The 16370-nt window shown below is 38.9% G+C and overlaps 1 protein-coding gene and 1 pseudogene across 1 annotated transcript in view; both read right to left on the bottom strand.

Annotated features, from left to right (window-relative positions):
* LOC125168024 (uncharacterized) overlaps positions 1–16370 on the bottom strand; it is a 76560-nt gene that overhangs the window by 12361 nt on the left and 47829 nt on the right. The window contains exon 32 of the mRNA XM_047863007.1: positions 743–875. Within this exon, the coding sequence (XP_047718963.1) occupies positions 843–875 (33 nt within the window). The 3' untranslated portion in view covers positions 743–842. The remainder of the gene's footprint in view (positions 1–742; positions 876–16370) is intronic.
* LOC125169262 (uncharacterized) lies at positions 14199–14283 on the bottom strand (annotated as a pseudogene).

The following is a 16370-nucleotide window of genomic DNA, read 5'->3' as shown; positions in this document are numbered from 1 at the left end:
AAGGAGATTAAAACATGCTTTAAGAAGTTTTGACAAATATAAACTACTCTTCAATTTACACATTTCTTTTACTTAAAACATAAATCAGTAAACACACATATCCTTTATGTTAATTACCTAGTTGATCTCAATCAACTTCTCCTCACTCTGAAGATTTTGGCATGTAAGAAAAATGTGTGAATGGCTCAAGGGTAGGCATAACCCCTGGTCTCTCTCCTCACATTCTGGTTCTCCAGGGTCTGGTTACTATGAATATATGGATGCTGCCAGCCAGGCACTCAAAGAGTTGTCATGTTATTCCTAAATCAGAAATTGATAGATCTCTGTATAGTTCATTATCCTTAATGTATGCAATCAGGATAGAATTCAATTACTATAGGCCTATTAGTAACACCAGCTGACCAAACTGAACCCCTTCCCACATTTTTGCCTAGTATGGTGTCTTGTGCTGGACTTCAGTTCACAGAAGTGACTTTCTCACTCATTTTGTTCAGATTCCAATTAGAATCATTGTTCCAGGCACACTTAAAAAAATCTTGATCCTGACATATATGACAGACATTGAGTACCCCAGATTATTTCACCCCGAGACACACTAAACCATAGTATTTAATCATGGAGACCAGTCATCACAGTTAATGATCTGGCTTCATGGCTGACAAGCACAGGCAGAGTCATAACGTAATAGGAGTGCTACAGTGTATTGAGAGAAGTGTCAATATCTTCAGGACAAAATGCTTACTGGTGGTAGAATTCCTACTGGTTCTTGAGGATGAGATGGTAGAATTATTCCCAATACTTTGTTCCTTGTCACATCTCAAGAGGAAGGAGATACTTTTTATTCATATGAAACCAAGGTTTTGGTTCACATTAACCTGTGGAAATAGAGTAAAAATATGGAAATATTAGAAGTATACATGTCCATTTGTCAACCGTGGAAAAGACTGGATGGCTCATCATGTACCTGCATGTAAAATATACTAATTGATTACTAGGATTTTTCTGATATTATTAGAAATGAGACAGAAGCCTCAGATGACTCAGCAAGTTATTAAACCTCACATTTGTTGGATTCATAGAGTTTTTGCAAAACCAATTACATTATTGATTAGTTAAAAAGTGTTTTTAAAGGAGTGCACTTGCTGCAATGAGCACGGGGTGTTGTGTAGAAGTGTTGAATCACTATATTGTACACCTGAAACTAATATCACACCATATGTTAGCTAACCTAGATTTAAATCAAAAGTTAAAAATAAAAATGATTCATGAAAAATAAATTTATTAAAAATTGCAATGTTAACCCTGGAAATCAGTGTTCTGAACATTTCCAGAAGAGGAAATTTGTACAAGTAACAACATCAGCAATTCAAATGGTGTGGCAGGAACAATTTTAAGCAATTCCAATGTAATTTCCAATCTATTATGCTTGGAGTAAATTATGGAAGTTGAAAATAAAAACTTCCTAATTGAAAGTTTACTATTAACAGGTTACAAGGAATTAACCATAGATATGCACGTGACAACCTACATTACAAGAAAATTATAGTCACTCCTGAAGCAGAAGTCATCTTTTATTTAGAAGATACTGAGGTCAAGGTTTTGCCAATTATTCCCCTTAGGATCATTCATTATAACTATAATCCATCTTTATTTTTTAAATTTAAATTCAGGTTAGTTAACATATAATGTAGTATTGGTTTCAGTAGAATTCAGTGATTCATCACTTGCATATAACACCCAGTGCTTATCCCAAGTGCCTTTCTTAATGCTCATCATCCATTTAGCCCATTCCACCACCCAACCCCCTCCAGAAACTCTACGTTTGTTCTCTGTATTCAAGGGTTTCTTATGGTTTGTCTCCCTCTCTGTTTTTATCTTATTTTTTCTTCTTTTCCCCATGTTCATCTGTTGTGTTTCTTAATTTCCACATATGAGTGAAATCATATATTTACCTCTGACTTATTTCACACTCTAGTTCCATCTATGATGTTTCATATGGCAAGATTTCATTCTTTTTGATCACTGAGCAATATTCCATTACACACACACACACACACACACACACACACACACACCTTTATATGTTCATAAGTCTATGGATATTTGAGCTCTTTCCATAATTCGGCTATTGTGGACAGAGTTGCTATAAACATTGGGGTGTATGGGCCCCTTCAAATAAGCATTTTTGTATCCTTGGCATAAATATGTGCTAGTGCAATTGCTAGTTTGTAGGGTAGTTCTATTTTTTTAATGTTTTAAAATTTATTTTGAGAGGGGGGAGGAGCAGAGAGAGAGGGAAAGAGAGAATTCCAAGCAGGCTCCATGTTGTCTGTATAGATCCTGATACAGAGCTTGATATTATGAACTGTGGGATGATGACCTGAGTTGAAACCAAGAGTCCTGAGCCACCCAGGTGCTCTGGGGTAGTTCTATTTTTCATTTTTAAAAGAACCTCCATACTATTTTCCAGAGTGGCTGCGCCAGTTTGCATTCTCACCAACAGTGCAAAAGTTTTCCCTTTTCTCTGACTCCTCGCTATCATCTGCTATTTCCTAAGTTTGTTTTAGCCATTCTGACAGGTGTGAGGTGCTATCTCATTTTGGTTTTGATTTGTATTTCCTTGATGATGAGTGATGTTGAGCACCTTTCCACGTGTCTATTAGCCATCTGGATGTCTTCTTTGGAAAAGTGTCTATTCATGTCTTCTGCCCATTTCTTCACTGGATTATTTGGGGGTTTGGAGGCTGATGAGTGTGATAAGCTCTTTACAGATTTTGGATACTAACCATTTATCTGATAGGTCATTTGTAAATATCTTCTCCCATTCCATCACTTGGCTTTTAGTTTTGTTGACTGCTTTGTAGTGCAGAAGCTTTTATCTTTATGAGGTCCCATTGTTGATTTTTGGTTTTGTTTTCCTTGCCTCTGAAGATATGGGTAGTAAGATGTTGCTGTGGCTGAGGTCAAAGAGGTTTCTGCCAGTTTTCTCCTCTAGGATTTTGATGGTTTCCTACCTTACATTTAGGTCTTTCATCCATTTTGAGCTTATTTTTGTGTATGTGTAAGAAAGTGGTCCAGTTTCTTCTGCATGTATCTGCCCAGTTTTCCCAGCACCATTCGTTGAAGAGACTTTTTTCCACTGGATATTCTTTCCTGCTTTGCTGAAGTTGGCCATACATTTGTGAGTCCGTTTGTAGGTTCTCTATTCTGTTCCTTTGATCTATGTCTGTTTTTGTTCCAGTACCATACTGTCCTGATGATTACAGCTTATGGTTTGCCTCCATATTGTGATGCCTCCAGCTTTGGTTTTCTTTTTCAACATTACTTTGGCTCTTTGGGGTCCTTTCTGGTTCCATACAAATTTTAGAATTGTTTGTTCCAGCTGTGAAGAATGCTGATGTTATTTTAACAGAGATTGCATTAAATGTGTAGATTGCTTTGGGTAGTATAGATATTTTAACAATATTTGTTCTTCCCATTCCTGAGCAAAGAATGTGTTTCCATTTCTTTGTGTCTTCTTCAATCCTTTCATAAGCTTTCTATAGTTTTCAGCATATATATCCTTTACCTCTTTGTTTGGTTTATTCCTAGATATTTTATGGCTTTTGGTGCAATTGTAAATGGGATCAATTCCTTGATTGCTCTTTATGCGGCTTCATTATTGGTGTGTAGAAATGCAATGGATTTCTGTATATGGATTTATATCCTGTGACTTCATTGAATTCGTGTCAGTTCTAGCAGTTTTTTGGAGTCTTTTGGGTCTTCCACATAGAATGTCATGTCAACTATGAAGAGTGAAAGTTTGGCTTCTTCTTTGCCAATTTGGAAGCCTTTTATTTCTTTTTGTTGTCTGATTGATGAGACTAGGGCTTCCAGTACTATCTTGAACCACAGTGGTGACAGTGGACATCCCTATTGTGTTCTTGACCTTAGGGGAAAAGCTCTCAGTTTTTTCCCTTTGAGGATGATATTAGCTGTGGATCTATAATCCACATTTAAATACACATAAAATTGGCTGGGGAAATATTAGCAAATGAAATCTACCTTGAATACCAAGAACTGGAAATTAATTATTTCATGATTTTAAAATGTTTTATGTAGCATCTACCTGAATGCTTTACTCTAATGTCTAGAAAATTGCCTCCTGGCTGATAGCAAAAAACAACTATTCCACTTCCTGTGACTGCAACATCAATCAAATTAAAACACTCTAAAACATTCACAGGAATAAAACCAACTTTAAAATTACCAATTGTTTATTTTATTTAAGAGATAAATGCCAAATAAGAGTCATAAGTTCTTCAAATAAGCTATCTAATTGACATCAATAGACTGCTTCTTATTAAGCATATTGTAGCATCTAAGTAAATAGCATGAATGTCCTACATAGGCACAACCATTTTCCACTGAGATAATTACTCATGTGCTTGTTTTACATGGTCTGTTTAGTATGAGTATATGGATACTACCTGTGAAACAAATAGAATTTTATCATTTTACCCAACAATTAGATATTTATAGACAACTATAATTAACTGCAATTAACTTTGCTTAATATGTAGTCAGGTTAGCTTTCAAGTACTCTGTTGGTACTACTACCTGACCAACTGAATTCTTTACACAGTTTTAGCCTTGCATGGTCCCTATTCTGGAGCTCAGCTCATAGAAGTGACTTGTTATTCATTTTCTTCAGATTTATATAAGATCCACTTTTTTTGAAGTCTTTATTGATATGGGCATATTTATAAAATAGATCTTTAGAATGGCTATGTGACAGACACTCAAGAACTCAGGATTCTATCACCCTGAGAAATGCTTACCCAGCCCCATGGCTGACCAGAGTAGCCAGTATTATTGGAGTGTTACTGAAGTATTATGATTCCCTAAGAGAAATGTCAGCACTTTCAGGACAAAATGATTACTGATGTTAGAATTCCCACTGGCCCTTGAGGATGGGAGGCAGAATTATTCCCAACAGTTTCTCTCATGTCATACATCAAGGAGAAGGATTAAACTCATATATATGAAACCTAGTTTTTGGCCCACACCTACCTTTGGTTAAAAAGTATAAATGTGGAAATATGAATGGCATATATGACCATTTGTCAAAGTTGCATTAGGCAGGAGTACTCACTATGTACCTTTCTGTAAAAATACACTAATTTATTATTACTATAGGATATTTCTGGTTATTCAAAGTAGAAGAAAGAGTAAAATCTGAAAAATAAAGGAGACTGAAACTTCACATATTCCCACAATTATTAATGCTAATAATAGTTTGTATTAACCAACTATACACTAATTGAATTAAATTTGGATTACTTAAAAAATAATAAGACAACAGAGATACATAAATTTGCTACAAGTTTGGTGTTAAAATTAGGAGTATATTGTTTTTTCCCTTCCCAGATAAGGGATCACTTCAAAATCAGCACTTCATTGGTGCAGTGATGAGATTCCATGGAATTCTGATACTACACTCTATCTACAAAGTATATAGGAAGATAGAGAAGTTGCAAAACAAAATTTTCCTAATGGAATATTTAGTTATAAAAAATTATAAGAATTCTTCATGGATATTCATTGGGTCATCTGATGACAATTGTTATGCTCACAATTTTGATCTCAACAGTACAGAAATAATTTTTTCTAAGATATTTGCCTAAAAATTTCCCCAGTAAATTCACTGAGAAATGATTTATTATAACTATGGTGTTTGTCTACACACATTAGAAACCCATTTATGATAAATGAAAGAGGATAATGTAATTCATGTAAGAATACAAGAATTTAAAATATGACTCTCACATATAAAAATGTTTAATCTACCATGTAGTTGAAGCCATCACTCAAAAGTATATGAAATTTCTTGCTTAGATCATAGAAAAAAACAAAGAAAACAATATGTAATCAACTGTTCCAATCCTAGTATGTGGGTTGACAAGGAAATTAAAATATACTGTGAGGATTCAACATAGAGTGCCTACTCTTGAAACACACATTGTTTTACTTAATAGAAAATGATAAGTAAAATTTCATAATATCTTTGGATTTTGACAATCTAAGCTCACTAAAGACACCCATCATCACTCAGAAGTTTCCAGCAGCTCAAACATGTGAATAACTTAAGTGTAGTCACAAACATTTCTCATGGGACTCATTATTTATGTGGTGGTTCCCCAGGGTCTACTTATGACACATGTGTAAACACTGGCAGTCAAGTACACAAAGAGTAGTTATATCATCCCACAGTTGGTTATATACATCTTTTTACAACTCATTTCCTCTAGACTATGCCAGCATGTTTGTTTTACAATACCATAGCATTTTTAAAATAACATTTGCTGACCAAACTGAATTCCTTTCCACATTTTTACTCAGCATGATTCATGGACTAGACCTCAGCTCATAAAATTAATTTTTGTTACTCACTTTGTTCATATTCCAACAAAATCCATTTGTGGAGTCATCATTTATCCAGGCACACTTATAAAAGGGACCATTATAATGAGATATATGGCATACACTAGAATTCAGGATTCTGTTATACTAAGAGACATTGATCAACACTAAATTAATCATGGAGACCAGAATCACTGGTGACCACATTTCTGAGTAGAATAACCAGAGGCTCATTGTCACTGAAGTGTTACAATACCTTGAGAGGTATTCCAGTATCTTCAGGACAAAATGCTTACCGATGTGAGACTTCCCACTGGCCCTTGAGGATGTTTTGGCCTAACTATGCCTGAAGTGCTTCTTCATGTAATATTTTATATGAAACCCATCTCTGTCCACCTTGAACTATATAGTAATAAAGTGTATATATATATACATATATATACATGTATATATATGTATATATATATGAGATAATGACTATTTTTCAACCAAGCAAAAGATGGTAAGATTCACTGTTTACCTAAATTTAAATTTAACTTTATTAATTAATTTGCTTGGATAGTTTTAAATACTATATTAAGAAGAAAAGAGAAAAAAAATTCTGGAAATAAAAAAAGACAGCATGAATGGCTCACCAGATTATTAATGCTCCACAGTATAAATAGAATGAGAACATAAAATAAACATATACCAATAAAAGATTAAAACAAGGATTTAGTTGTCTAACAAGTATTTAAATTTAGTGATGATAAACATGTTCATATTATAACTAAAAATATGTGGAACAAAATAAAATTAAGCCAATGTCACATAAGTAATAAGAATCTTAAAAAAGAGAGAGAGAAACTTTATAAATGAAAATGATATAAAAATCTCATAGGATAGTCTCATTATTAGTCTTAACATAAGAGGAACATATTAAGTGAACTTAGTATGAATCAATAGATTTTATTCAATCTTGAAAAAAAAGAAAATAATCTAAAAACACTTGGGGTATCTGGGTGGTTTGGTTGGTTAAGTATCCGAGTTCAGCTCAGGTCATGATCTCACAGTTTGTGGGTTCAAGCCCCATGTCAGGCTGTGTCCTGTCAGCTCAGAGCCTGGAGCCTGCTTCATATTCTGTGTCTCCCTCTCTCTCTGCCTGTCACCAACTCATTCTCTCTCTCATTCTCTCTCTCTCTCTCTCTCTCTCTCTGTCTCAAAAGTAAATAAACGTTCTAAAAATTTTTTTTAAAAACATATAAAATCACAGTGCAGAAGACGGTGGTGTAGTAGGGGGGCCCAAATCTAGTCTCATCACTTGAACAGAGCTAGATCAACATCAAATCATATTGGACACCTAAAAAATTGATTTGAGGATTAAGAGAACATTCTGCACAATTTTAGGGAGACAATGTGGCAGGTATATGGTGCAGAGAAGGGAATTGGGGAAGAGAAAAGGTGTGGTGCTGTAGAAGGGTAGGAGCCATTTTTGCAGAGAGGAGAAGGAAACAGAGTGAGAGAGAGCAATGCATTGAGTTTTCACAAGAAAAGCACTCCCTCAAAACCATTGATGGGGGAATAGTGAAAAACTGACTATTACATGCTTTTATAAACAGTGAAACTCAATTTCTGAGTTCTTAAAAGTCTGCACCATTTGCTGGAGTGTATCCAGGCTGGTTGTGGTTTTCCTGGGGAGAAAAAAGGGGAAGCCCAGGAGTGGATATCAGACAGTGTGGTGTGGGGATCCCTTTGGTTGAACTGGGGGAGAAAGTTACCCTTCTTGGAGAGCATTTGAAAGAGGGTATAATGCCTCTCCAAGGACAAAAGACTTGGCTGGTGCCTTTAAGTGAACATTCAACCACAGGGTACACAGGTGTGTGCAGAGGGCAGATAAAGTGGCTGCAGCTTTTTACTGTGTTTCACCATAATCTCCAGGTACCTGTGTGGCCATGCAACGGATTTTCTGAGACAGAACAGTGCCAAGCACAGTGCTGTAGGGATCTCCTCTGGAGGGTAGAGTGGGTCCATGTCTTTCTGGGTCCCATGCCTTGCTGGGTCCCAGATTGGGGTGTTGAACCCTACCACTGCAAGCAAGGAGGATATCTGCAGAGGACTGACCAGTCGGGAAGAGCAGCTAAAACACATCAGCAGAGCGCACACAGCATGCACCAGAAACACTTCCTGAACTGACAGGCACTGGACAGTGTATAAGCCATTTTTAATATAGCAGTGCTGTCAGGTGCAGGAAACATAACAAGCATTAAAAACATGCAGACACAGAAATTTATAAAAAAATGACAAGACAGAGAAATTCTCCCCCAAAAGAAAGGTCAAGAAAAAAACACATCCAGGGACTTGCTCAAAACAGATGTAAGTGATAAATCTGAATAATAATTTATTTATTTTATTTATTAAACAGTTAATGTTTATTTTTGAGAAAAAGAAAGACAGAGTATGAGTGTGGGAGGGACAGAGAGAGAGGAAGACATAGAATTCAAAGCAGGCTCCAGGCTCTGAGCTGTCAGCACAGAGCCTGACGTGGGGCTTGAACCCATGAACCACAAGATCATGACATGAGCTGAAGTTGGACACTTAACCGACTGAGCCACCAAGGTGCCCCAAATCTGAACAATAATTTAGAACAACAGTCATAAGACTGCTACCTTGGCTTGAAAAAAACATAGAGGGCACCAGAGAGTCACTTGTTACAGATATCAAAGACCTAACAACTAGTCAGGAAGAAATAAAAATTGCTAAAACTGAGATGCAAAACAAACTGAATAAAGTGACGATGAGGATTGAAGAAGCAAAAGACAGAATAGGTGATATGGAAGATACAATTATGGAAAATAATGAAGCTGAAAAAAGAGGGAATGGAAATTATTAGGTCACAAAGGGAGAATTAGAGAATTAGGTGATTCCATGAAATGAATTGATATCCATATCATAGGAGTCCCACAAGAAGAAGAGTGGGAAAAAGGGGCAGAAGTTTTATTTGAACAAATTATTGCTGAGAAGTTCCCTAACCTGAGGAAAGATACAGGCATTCAAGTCCAAGAGTCACAGAGAATTCCCATCAAAATTAACAGAAACAGGTCAACACTATGATATATCATAGAGAAACTTGCAAAATACAAAGATAAAGAGAATTCTGAGAGCAGTTAGGGACAAAAAGTTCCTTAATCTATAAAGGTAAACACCTAAGGTTACCAGCAGACCTATCTACTGAAACTTCGCAGGTCAGAAGGGAGTGGCAGGAAATATTCAATGTACTGAATAGAAAAATTATGCAGCCAAGTATTTTTTACCTAGCAAGGCTGTCATTCAGAATAGGAGCGGTAAAGACTTTCCCAGACAAATGAAAACTAAAGGAGTTTGTGATCACTGAAGCAGCCCTGCAAGAAATTTTAAGGAAGATTCTCAGTGGAGAAAAAAAAAAGACCAAGGCAACAGAGACAATAAAGAACAAGAGAAAAGCACCAGAAACACCAACTTTATGGGCAACACAATGGCACCAGCTTCATCCTTCAATAACCATTCTGAATGTAGATGGACTAAATGCTCTAGTCAAAAGACATAAAGTTTCAGAATGGATAAAAAACCAAGGTCCATCTATATTGTACCTGAAAGAGACTCATTTTAGACCTGAATACATCTGCAGATTGAAAGTAAGGGGATGGAGAACCATCTATCATACTAATGGATGTCAAAAGAAATCATAGTAGCCATACTTATATCAGACAAACTAGACTTTAAAACAAAGACTGTAAAAAAGACAGTCTCTTTAACAAATGGTGCTGGGAGAACTGGACAGCAACATGCAGAAGGTTGAAACTAGACCACTTTCTCACACCATTCACAAAAATAAACTCAAAATGGATAAAGGACCTGAATGTGAGACAGGAAACCATCAAAACCCTAGAGGATAAAGCAGGAAAAGACCTCTCTGACCTCAGCCGTAGCAATCTCTTGCTCGACACATCCCCAAAGGCAAGGGAATTAAAAGCAAAAATGAATTACTGGGACCTTATGAAGATAAAAAGCTTCTGCACAGCAAAGGAAACAATCAACAAAACTAAAAGGCAACCAATGGAATGGGAAAAGATATTTGCAAATGACATATTGGACAAAGGGCTAGTATCCAAAATCTATAAAGAGCTCACCAAACTCCACACCCAAAAAACAAATAACCCAGTGAAGAAATGGGCAGAAAACATGAATAGACACTTCTCTAAAGAAGACATCCGGATGGCCAACAGGCACATGAAAAGATGTTCAACGTCGCTCCTTATCAGGGAAATACAAATCAAAACCACACTCAGATATCACCTCACGCTAGTCAGAGTGGCCAAAATGAACAAATCAGGAGACTATAGATGCTGGAGAGGATGTGGAGAAACGGGAACCCTCTTGCACTGTTGGTGGGAATGCAAATTGGTGCAGCCACTCTGGAAAGCAGTGTGGAGGTTCCTCAGAAAATTAAAAATAGACCTACCCTATGACCCAGCAATAGCACTGCTAGGAATTTACCCAAGGGATACAGGAGTACTGATGCATAGGGGCACTTGTACCCCAATGTTTATAGCAGCACTCTCAACAATAGTCAAATTATGGACAGAGCCTAAATATCCATCAACTGATGAATGGATAAAGAAATTGTGGTTTATATACACAATGGAATACTACGTGGCAATGAGAAAGAATGAAATATGGCCCTTTGTAGCAACGTGGATGGAACTGGAGAGTGTGATGCTAAGTGAAATAAGCCATACAGAGAAAGACAGATACCGTATGGTTTCACTCTTATGTGGATCCTGAGAAACTTAACAGAAACCCATGGGGGAGGGGAAGGAAAAAAAAAAAAGAGGTTAGAGTGGGAGAGAGCCAAAGCATAAGAGACTGTTAAAAACTGAGAACAAACTGAGGGTTGATGGGGGGAGGGGTGGGAGGGAGGGGAGGGTGGGTGATGGGTATTGAGGAGGGCACCTTTTGGGATGAGCACTGGGTGTTGTATGGAAACCAATTTGACAATAAATTCCATATATTGAAAAAAATAAAATAAAAAAAATAAAACAAAGACTGTAACAAGAGATGAACAAGGGCATTATACCGTAATTAAGGGTTCTATCCATCGATATCTCACAGTTATAAATATTTATGCCCCCAACTTGAAATACCCAGATATATAAATTGATTAATAGTAAACATAAAAACCCATTTATAATAATAATACCATAATAGTAGAATACATTAATATCTCACTAATAGCAATGAACAGATCATCTAAGTAGAAAATAAAGAAGGAAACAATGGCTTTGAATGACATACTGGACAATATGGTCTTAACAGATACATTCAGAAATTTCATCCTAAAGCAGAATACACATTCTTCTTTTTTTTAAAAAAAATTAACATTTATTTATTATTGAGAGACGGAGAGACAGAGCATGAGTATGGGAGGGGCAGAGAGAGGGGGAAACACAGAAACTGAAGCAGGCTCTAGGTTCTGACCTGTCAGAACAGAGCCTGATACAGGGATTGAATTCACAAACTGTGAGACCATGACCTGAGCCGAAGTCAGATACCCAACTGACTGAGCCACCCAGGCATCCCTTGAATACATATTCTTCTGAGGTACACATGGAACATTCTCAAGAATAGATCACATACTGGGTCACAAATCAGCCCTCAACAGGTACGAAAAGATCAAGATCACATCATACATATTTTCAGATCACAACACTATGAAAGTTGAACTCATTCACAAGAAAAAATTTGGAAAGCCCTCAAATATATGGAGGTTAAAGAGCATCATACTAAAAATGAATGGGTTAACTAAGAAATTAAAGAATAAATAAAAAATACATGGAAAGCAAATGAAAATGAAAACACGACAGTCCAAACCCTTTGTGATGTATCAAAGTCAGTCTTAAGAAGAAAGTACATTGCAATCAGGCCTATCTCAAGAAGCAAGAAAGATCCCAAATATACAACTTAACATTATGCCTAAAGGAGCGAGGAAAGGAGCAGCAAATAAAGTCCAAAGCCAGCAGAAGGAAATAATAAAGATTAGATCAGAAATAAATGATATAGAAAGAAAAAACAGTAGAATCGATCAATGAAAGTAAAAGCTGGTTTTTTGAAAGAATAAAATTTATAAGCCCTTAGCCAGAATTATTATAAAGAAAAGAGAGAGGACCCAAATAGATAAAATCATGAAGGAAAGAGAGATCACAACCAACACACAGAAATACAGTTATAAGAGAATACCATGAAAAAATTATATGCCAATAAACTGGACAATCTGGAACAAAGGGAAAAATTCTTAGACACTCACACACTACCAAAACTCAAACATGAAGAAATATATAATTTGAACAGTCCCATAACCAGCAAATAAATGGAATCAGTTATCAAAAATCTCCCAACAAACAGAAGTCCAGGGCCAGATGGCTTCCCAGAGGAATTCTACCAACCATTTAAAGAAGAGTTAATATGTACTCTTCTCAAACTGTTCCAAAAAAAAAATGGGGGGAAAGCTTCCAAACTCATTCTATTAAGTCGACATTAACTCGATTCCAAAACCAGAAAGCGACTCCACATAAAAGGAGAATTATGGGCTAATATCCCTGATGAACATGGATGCAAAAATTCTCAACAAGATACTAGCAAAAAAAAATTCAACAGTACATTAAAAGAATTATTCACCATGATCAGGTGGAATTATTCACCATGATCAAATAGGATTAGGTCTCTCATGCCCCTATTCCATGAGCCATTCTCATGGCAATGGTTTCCCTGCTTTCCATGAGGTGGTGCCCACTGCCTTCCAGCAGAAAATCCCTTCCCTTAGGGAAGTGGATTGGGATGGCTACACAAACGAAACCCAACTCTCCCCAAAACACCTTCAGCCCCACACCAATGGGAGGCAGGTGGTGGGGAGGGAAAGGACATTTGTTCACAGAATCAACCTGCCTGTTGGATCACAGCCAGGCACCATGAAAGCAACCACCTGCTGGTGTCATCTACACCCACAATGAAACAATTCACACCCCAAGATAATAAGCATCCTGCGTGATTGTCATTGAACCTACATCAGGGATCCTTATCTATTATGGGCCTCCCATCAGGGAAAATCTGGGACAGTGGAAGAATCACCCACCCATCCTTCCCTGAGGAGCCATACAGAAACCTTCCTGAGAAGTGTCTAGCCATATCCATCTCTGCCTCAGACTGATAACATCACCCCTGGCCATAGCCCCATGATGTCACTCCCATGTCCCTGTAACCATGATCATGGCCACCTCCTATAGAACCCTCTCTCCCAAAAGGTTCAGTCAGCTTAGTTGGTGTCAACCTCCCAAGACCCAAAGCTCCCTGAGTCTGCCCAACTGACACAAGAAGCTACCTGTCCTAATCTCAGGGAGAAGCTGTGAAGGGGGAGTTGTCTGGGATTGGCCTCATACCCTTCTCTTATCTATATAAACCTTCTGAGCCCTTAAAAGGACAAGGAAATAAAGCGGTGGGGATAGGCCCTCAATGGCTTAAAGGCAGCCCAAATGCGGGCTAGTGGGTAAGCTGAACTGTCATATGTACCCTCGCCAGCTCCTCTAAGGGGTGCCAGATGTGTGCACTCTGATGGCCCTGGTTCCCCCAGATAATCCCTTACAGATGGGAGCAGGGTCTCCCCCTGACAGTGAGCCTTTCCTGCCTAAAGGGGGCCACTTGCATACATTATACACACTCGCAGCGGCCACCAAAGCTAATGAACGGCATGTGTCCCTCCTGTGTGTTCACTGTCAGACTCACATGCTAGACATCAGTTTCAATGAGGGTGATGGTAAGGATTCCTTACTTATTTTGTTCAAATGTCCAAAGGATGCATATCATCATCAATCCAAGCACATTTAAGGGCATTGAACATTTAACATTGCTGGACACCACCCAAGGACAGCTGAGGAGTTCAAACATGTTGGCCCTTGGGGGAACCCCAGGGCCAAGCCCCCAGGGAACAAGAGGAGTCAGGCCCAGGAATGGGTAGGCAGCTTGGTGTGCCCTGGAAAGAAAACCAGTAGGATTTGGCAGAGAAGCACTGTTTAACACCACGATGACTGTGCCCACATGACCACACAAAACATGCCCTGTGCCTACTGGGGAGTCATGGCTGGCTGGCATCACATTTTACACAGTATAGGCCTAGCTGACTATCCCTGATATCTGCATCCTGCTTATTCCACCTGGGAAGTGATGAGAAGAGACAACACAAGCTTCAGAAAGTCACACAGGTCCATAGGCATCCAGGGGAGTGACACCCACTGGGACCACTCTCTCTATCTCTCCCTATGATTCGTGGGCTCCTTCCATGCATGTGGGGCACATGTCCAAACATGGATGTATCCAGGCATGGATTTGGGCTGATGCACCAATCCCGGGCAAAAGTGCTGTACATAGAATCTATTCCTATCCTCACACACCACATATCGGCTCCCGAACCCAATACCCAAGGCCCAATGTGGACCATGTCTACCTTGTCCTCCCATGGGATGTTCCCCAGACCAGAGCCCCTCTACCCAAAAGCAACTCCCCTCCAAGGAAGTACCTAGCAACTTGCATAACCAAACAGGAAACACTTAAACAGCTTCAGGGCATAAAACCAGTCAGCTCTTTCCCCCAATCTGAAATTTCTCATGCCACCATTTTAAGAGCCTTTCTCATGGCATTGAACTCCCTAATTTCCACTTCCCCACTGCCTTCCAGAGGAAAATCCCTACTTTAAGGGAACTGGATAGGGATTGGCAACACAAACTAAACAATTGTCTCATCAAAACACTTTCAAGTCCATGTCAATGGTAGGCATATGGGGGGAGAGGGGAAGAGTGGAGGAAAAGACATATGTCCACAGAATCAACACACTACTCAAACCACAACTGGGAACCATGAAGATGATCACGTCCTGGTGCGTATACCCACTGTGAAACACTGTACACCCCAAGATAACAGGCAGCCTGCATTATTTTCACTGAATACACACTAGAGATCCATGTCTATTACAGACATCCAGCCATGGAATGCCTGGGACAGAGGCAATTCACACAACATTCCTAATAGAGGAGCAATATAGGTATATCTTACCCAGATGTGTCTAGCAGTCTCCATATATGCCAAAGTCTAATTGAATCACCACCAACAATAGCCCTGTGATATAAATCCCATATACCTGTAACCATCAAGATGGCTAACTCCTTCAGGAACCTCTTTCAGAAAATGTGCAGGCTTCCAAAATACCCTCTGTGAGAAAAAAACCAAAACACTACATTTGTCCAACCAAAAGCCAGTGTAAAACTCGACTGAACCCAGGGCTCATTCCACACAGGGAACTGACATGGCCACAGGAAGCAGGTTTGGGAGCGCCAACCTGGAAGGAAACATGCAAAACCTTAGCTTCTTGGTCCACAGGAGGCTGCTCATGCCTACACCACAGGCCCCGCTAGCACTCTCCTCAAAATTGACTCCTACACTGGGGGCAGGATCCTTCAGCTAAGACAGCCACCAACACTTTGGCCTTTGCAGGGATCCAGCCTGTGGCATGCGATGTGGGCTCTGTCCTGCCAATAAGTAACATCAGCATGGCCCACACAGAGCTCAAGGGCTGCAGCCCCACAGGCGAGGCACAATGATAGGAGAACACATCTCCTTCACAAGGAAATGCGGACCTTCTCCAAGTTCCTGGTACGGCTGGGGCACTGAACCTCTTGGGAGATCACTCAGGTACCCGTCCTGCTGGTAGGCTCCCAGGAGAGACGTCTCCACCCCACCCAACAAGATGTGACACACCTGTGTCTGAGTCCAACGGACTGTCCCAGAGTAACACTTGCACCTCGCCAGATCCCTGCGTGAGGAGAAAAGATCTCCAAAGTAAAGTTTGACTGAGACACCTGGAGCAAAACCAGCCAGATATATGTTTTCAGCTAGCCCCAGTTTCAGGC

Source organism: Prionailurus viverrinus, chromosome B3 (genome assembly GCF_022837055.1).
Source record: "Prionailurus viverrinus isolate Anna chromosome B3, UM_Priviv_1.0, whole genome shotgun sequence".
In the NCBI taxonomy this organism is placed as follows: domain Eukaryota; kingdom Metazoa; phylum Chordata; class Mammalia; order Carnivora; family Felidae; genus Prionailurus; species Prionailurus viverrinus.
The sequence above is the reverse complement of the archived record's forward strand: the minus strand, read 5'-3'. Positions and strand labels throughout refer to the sequence as shown.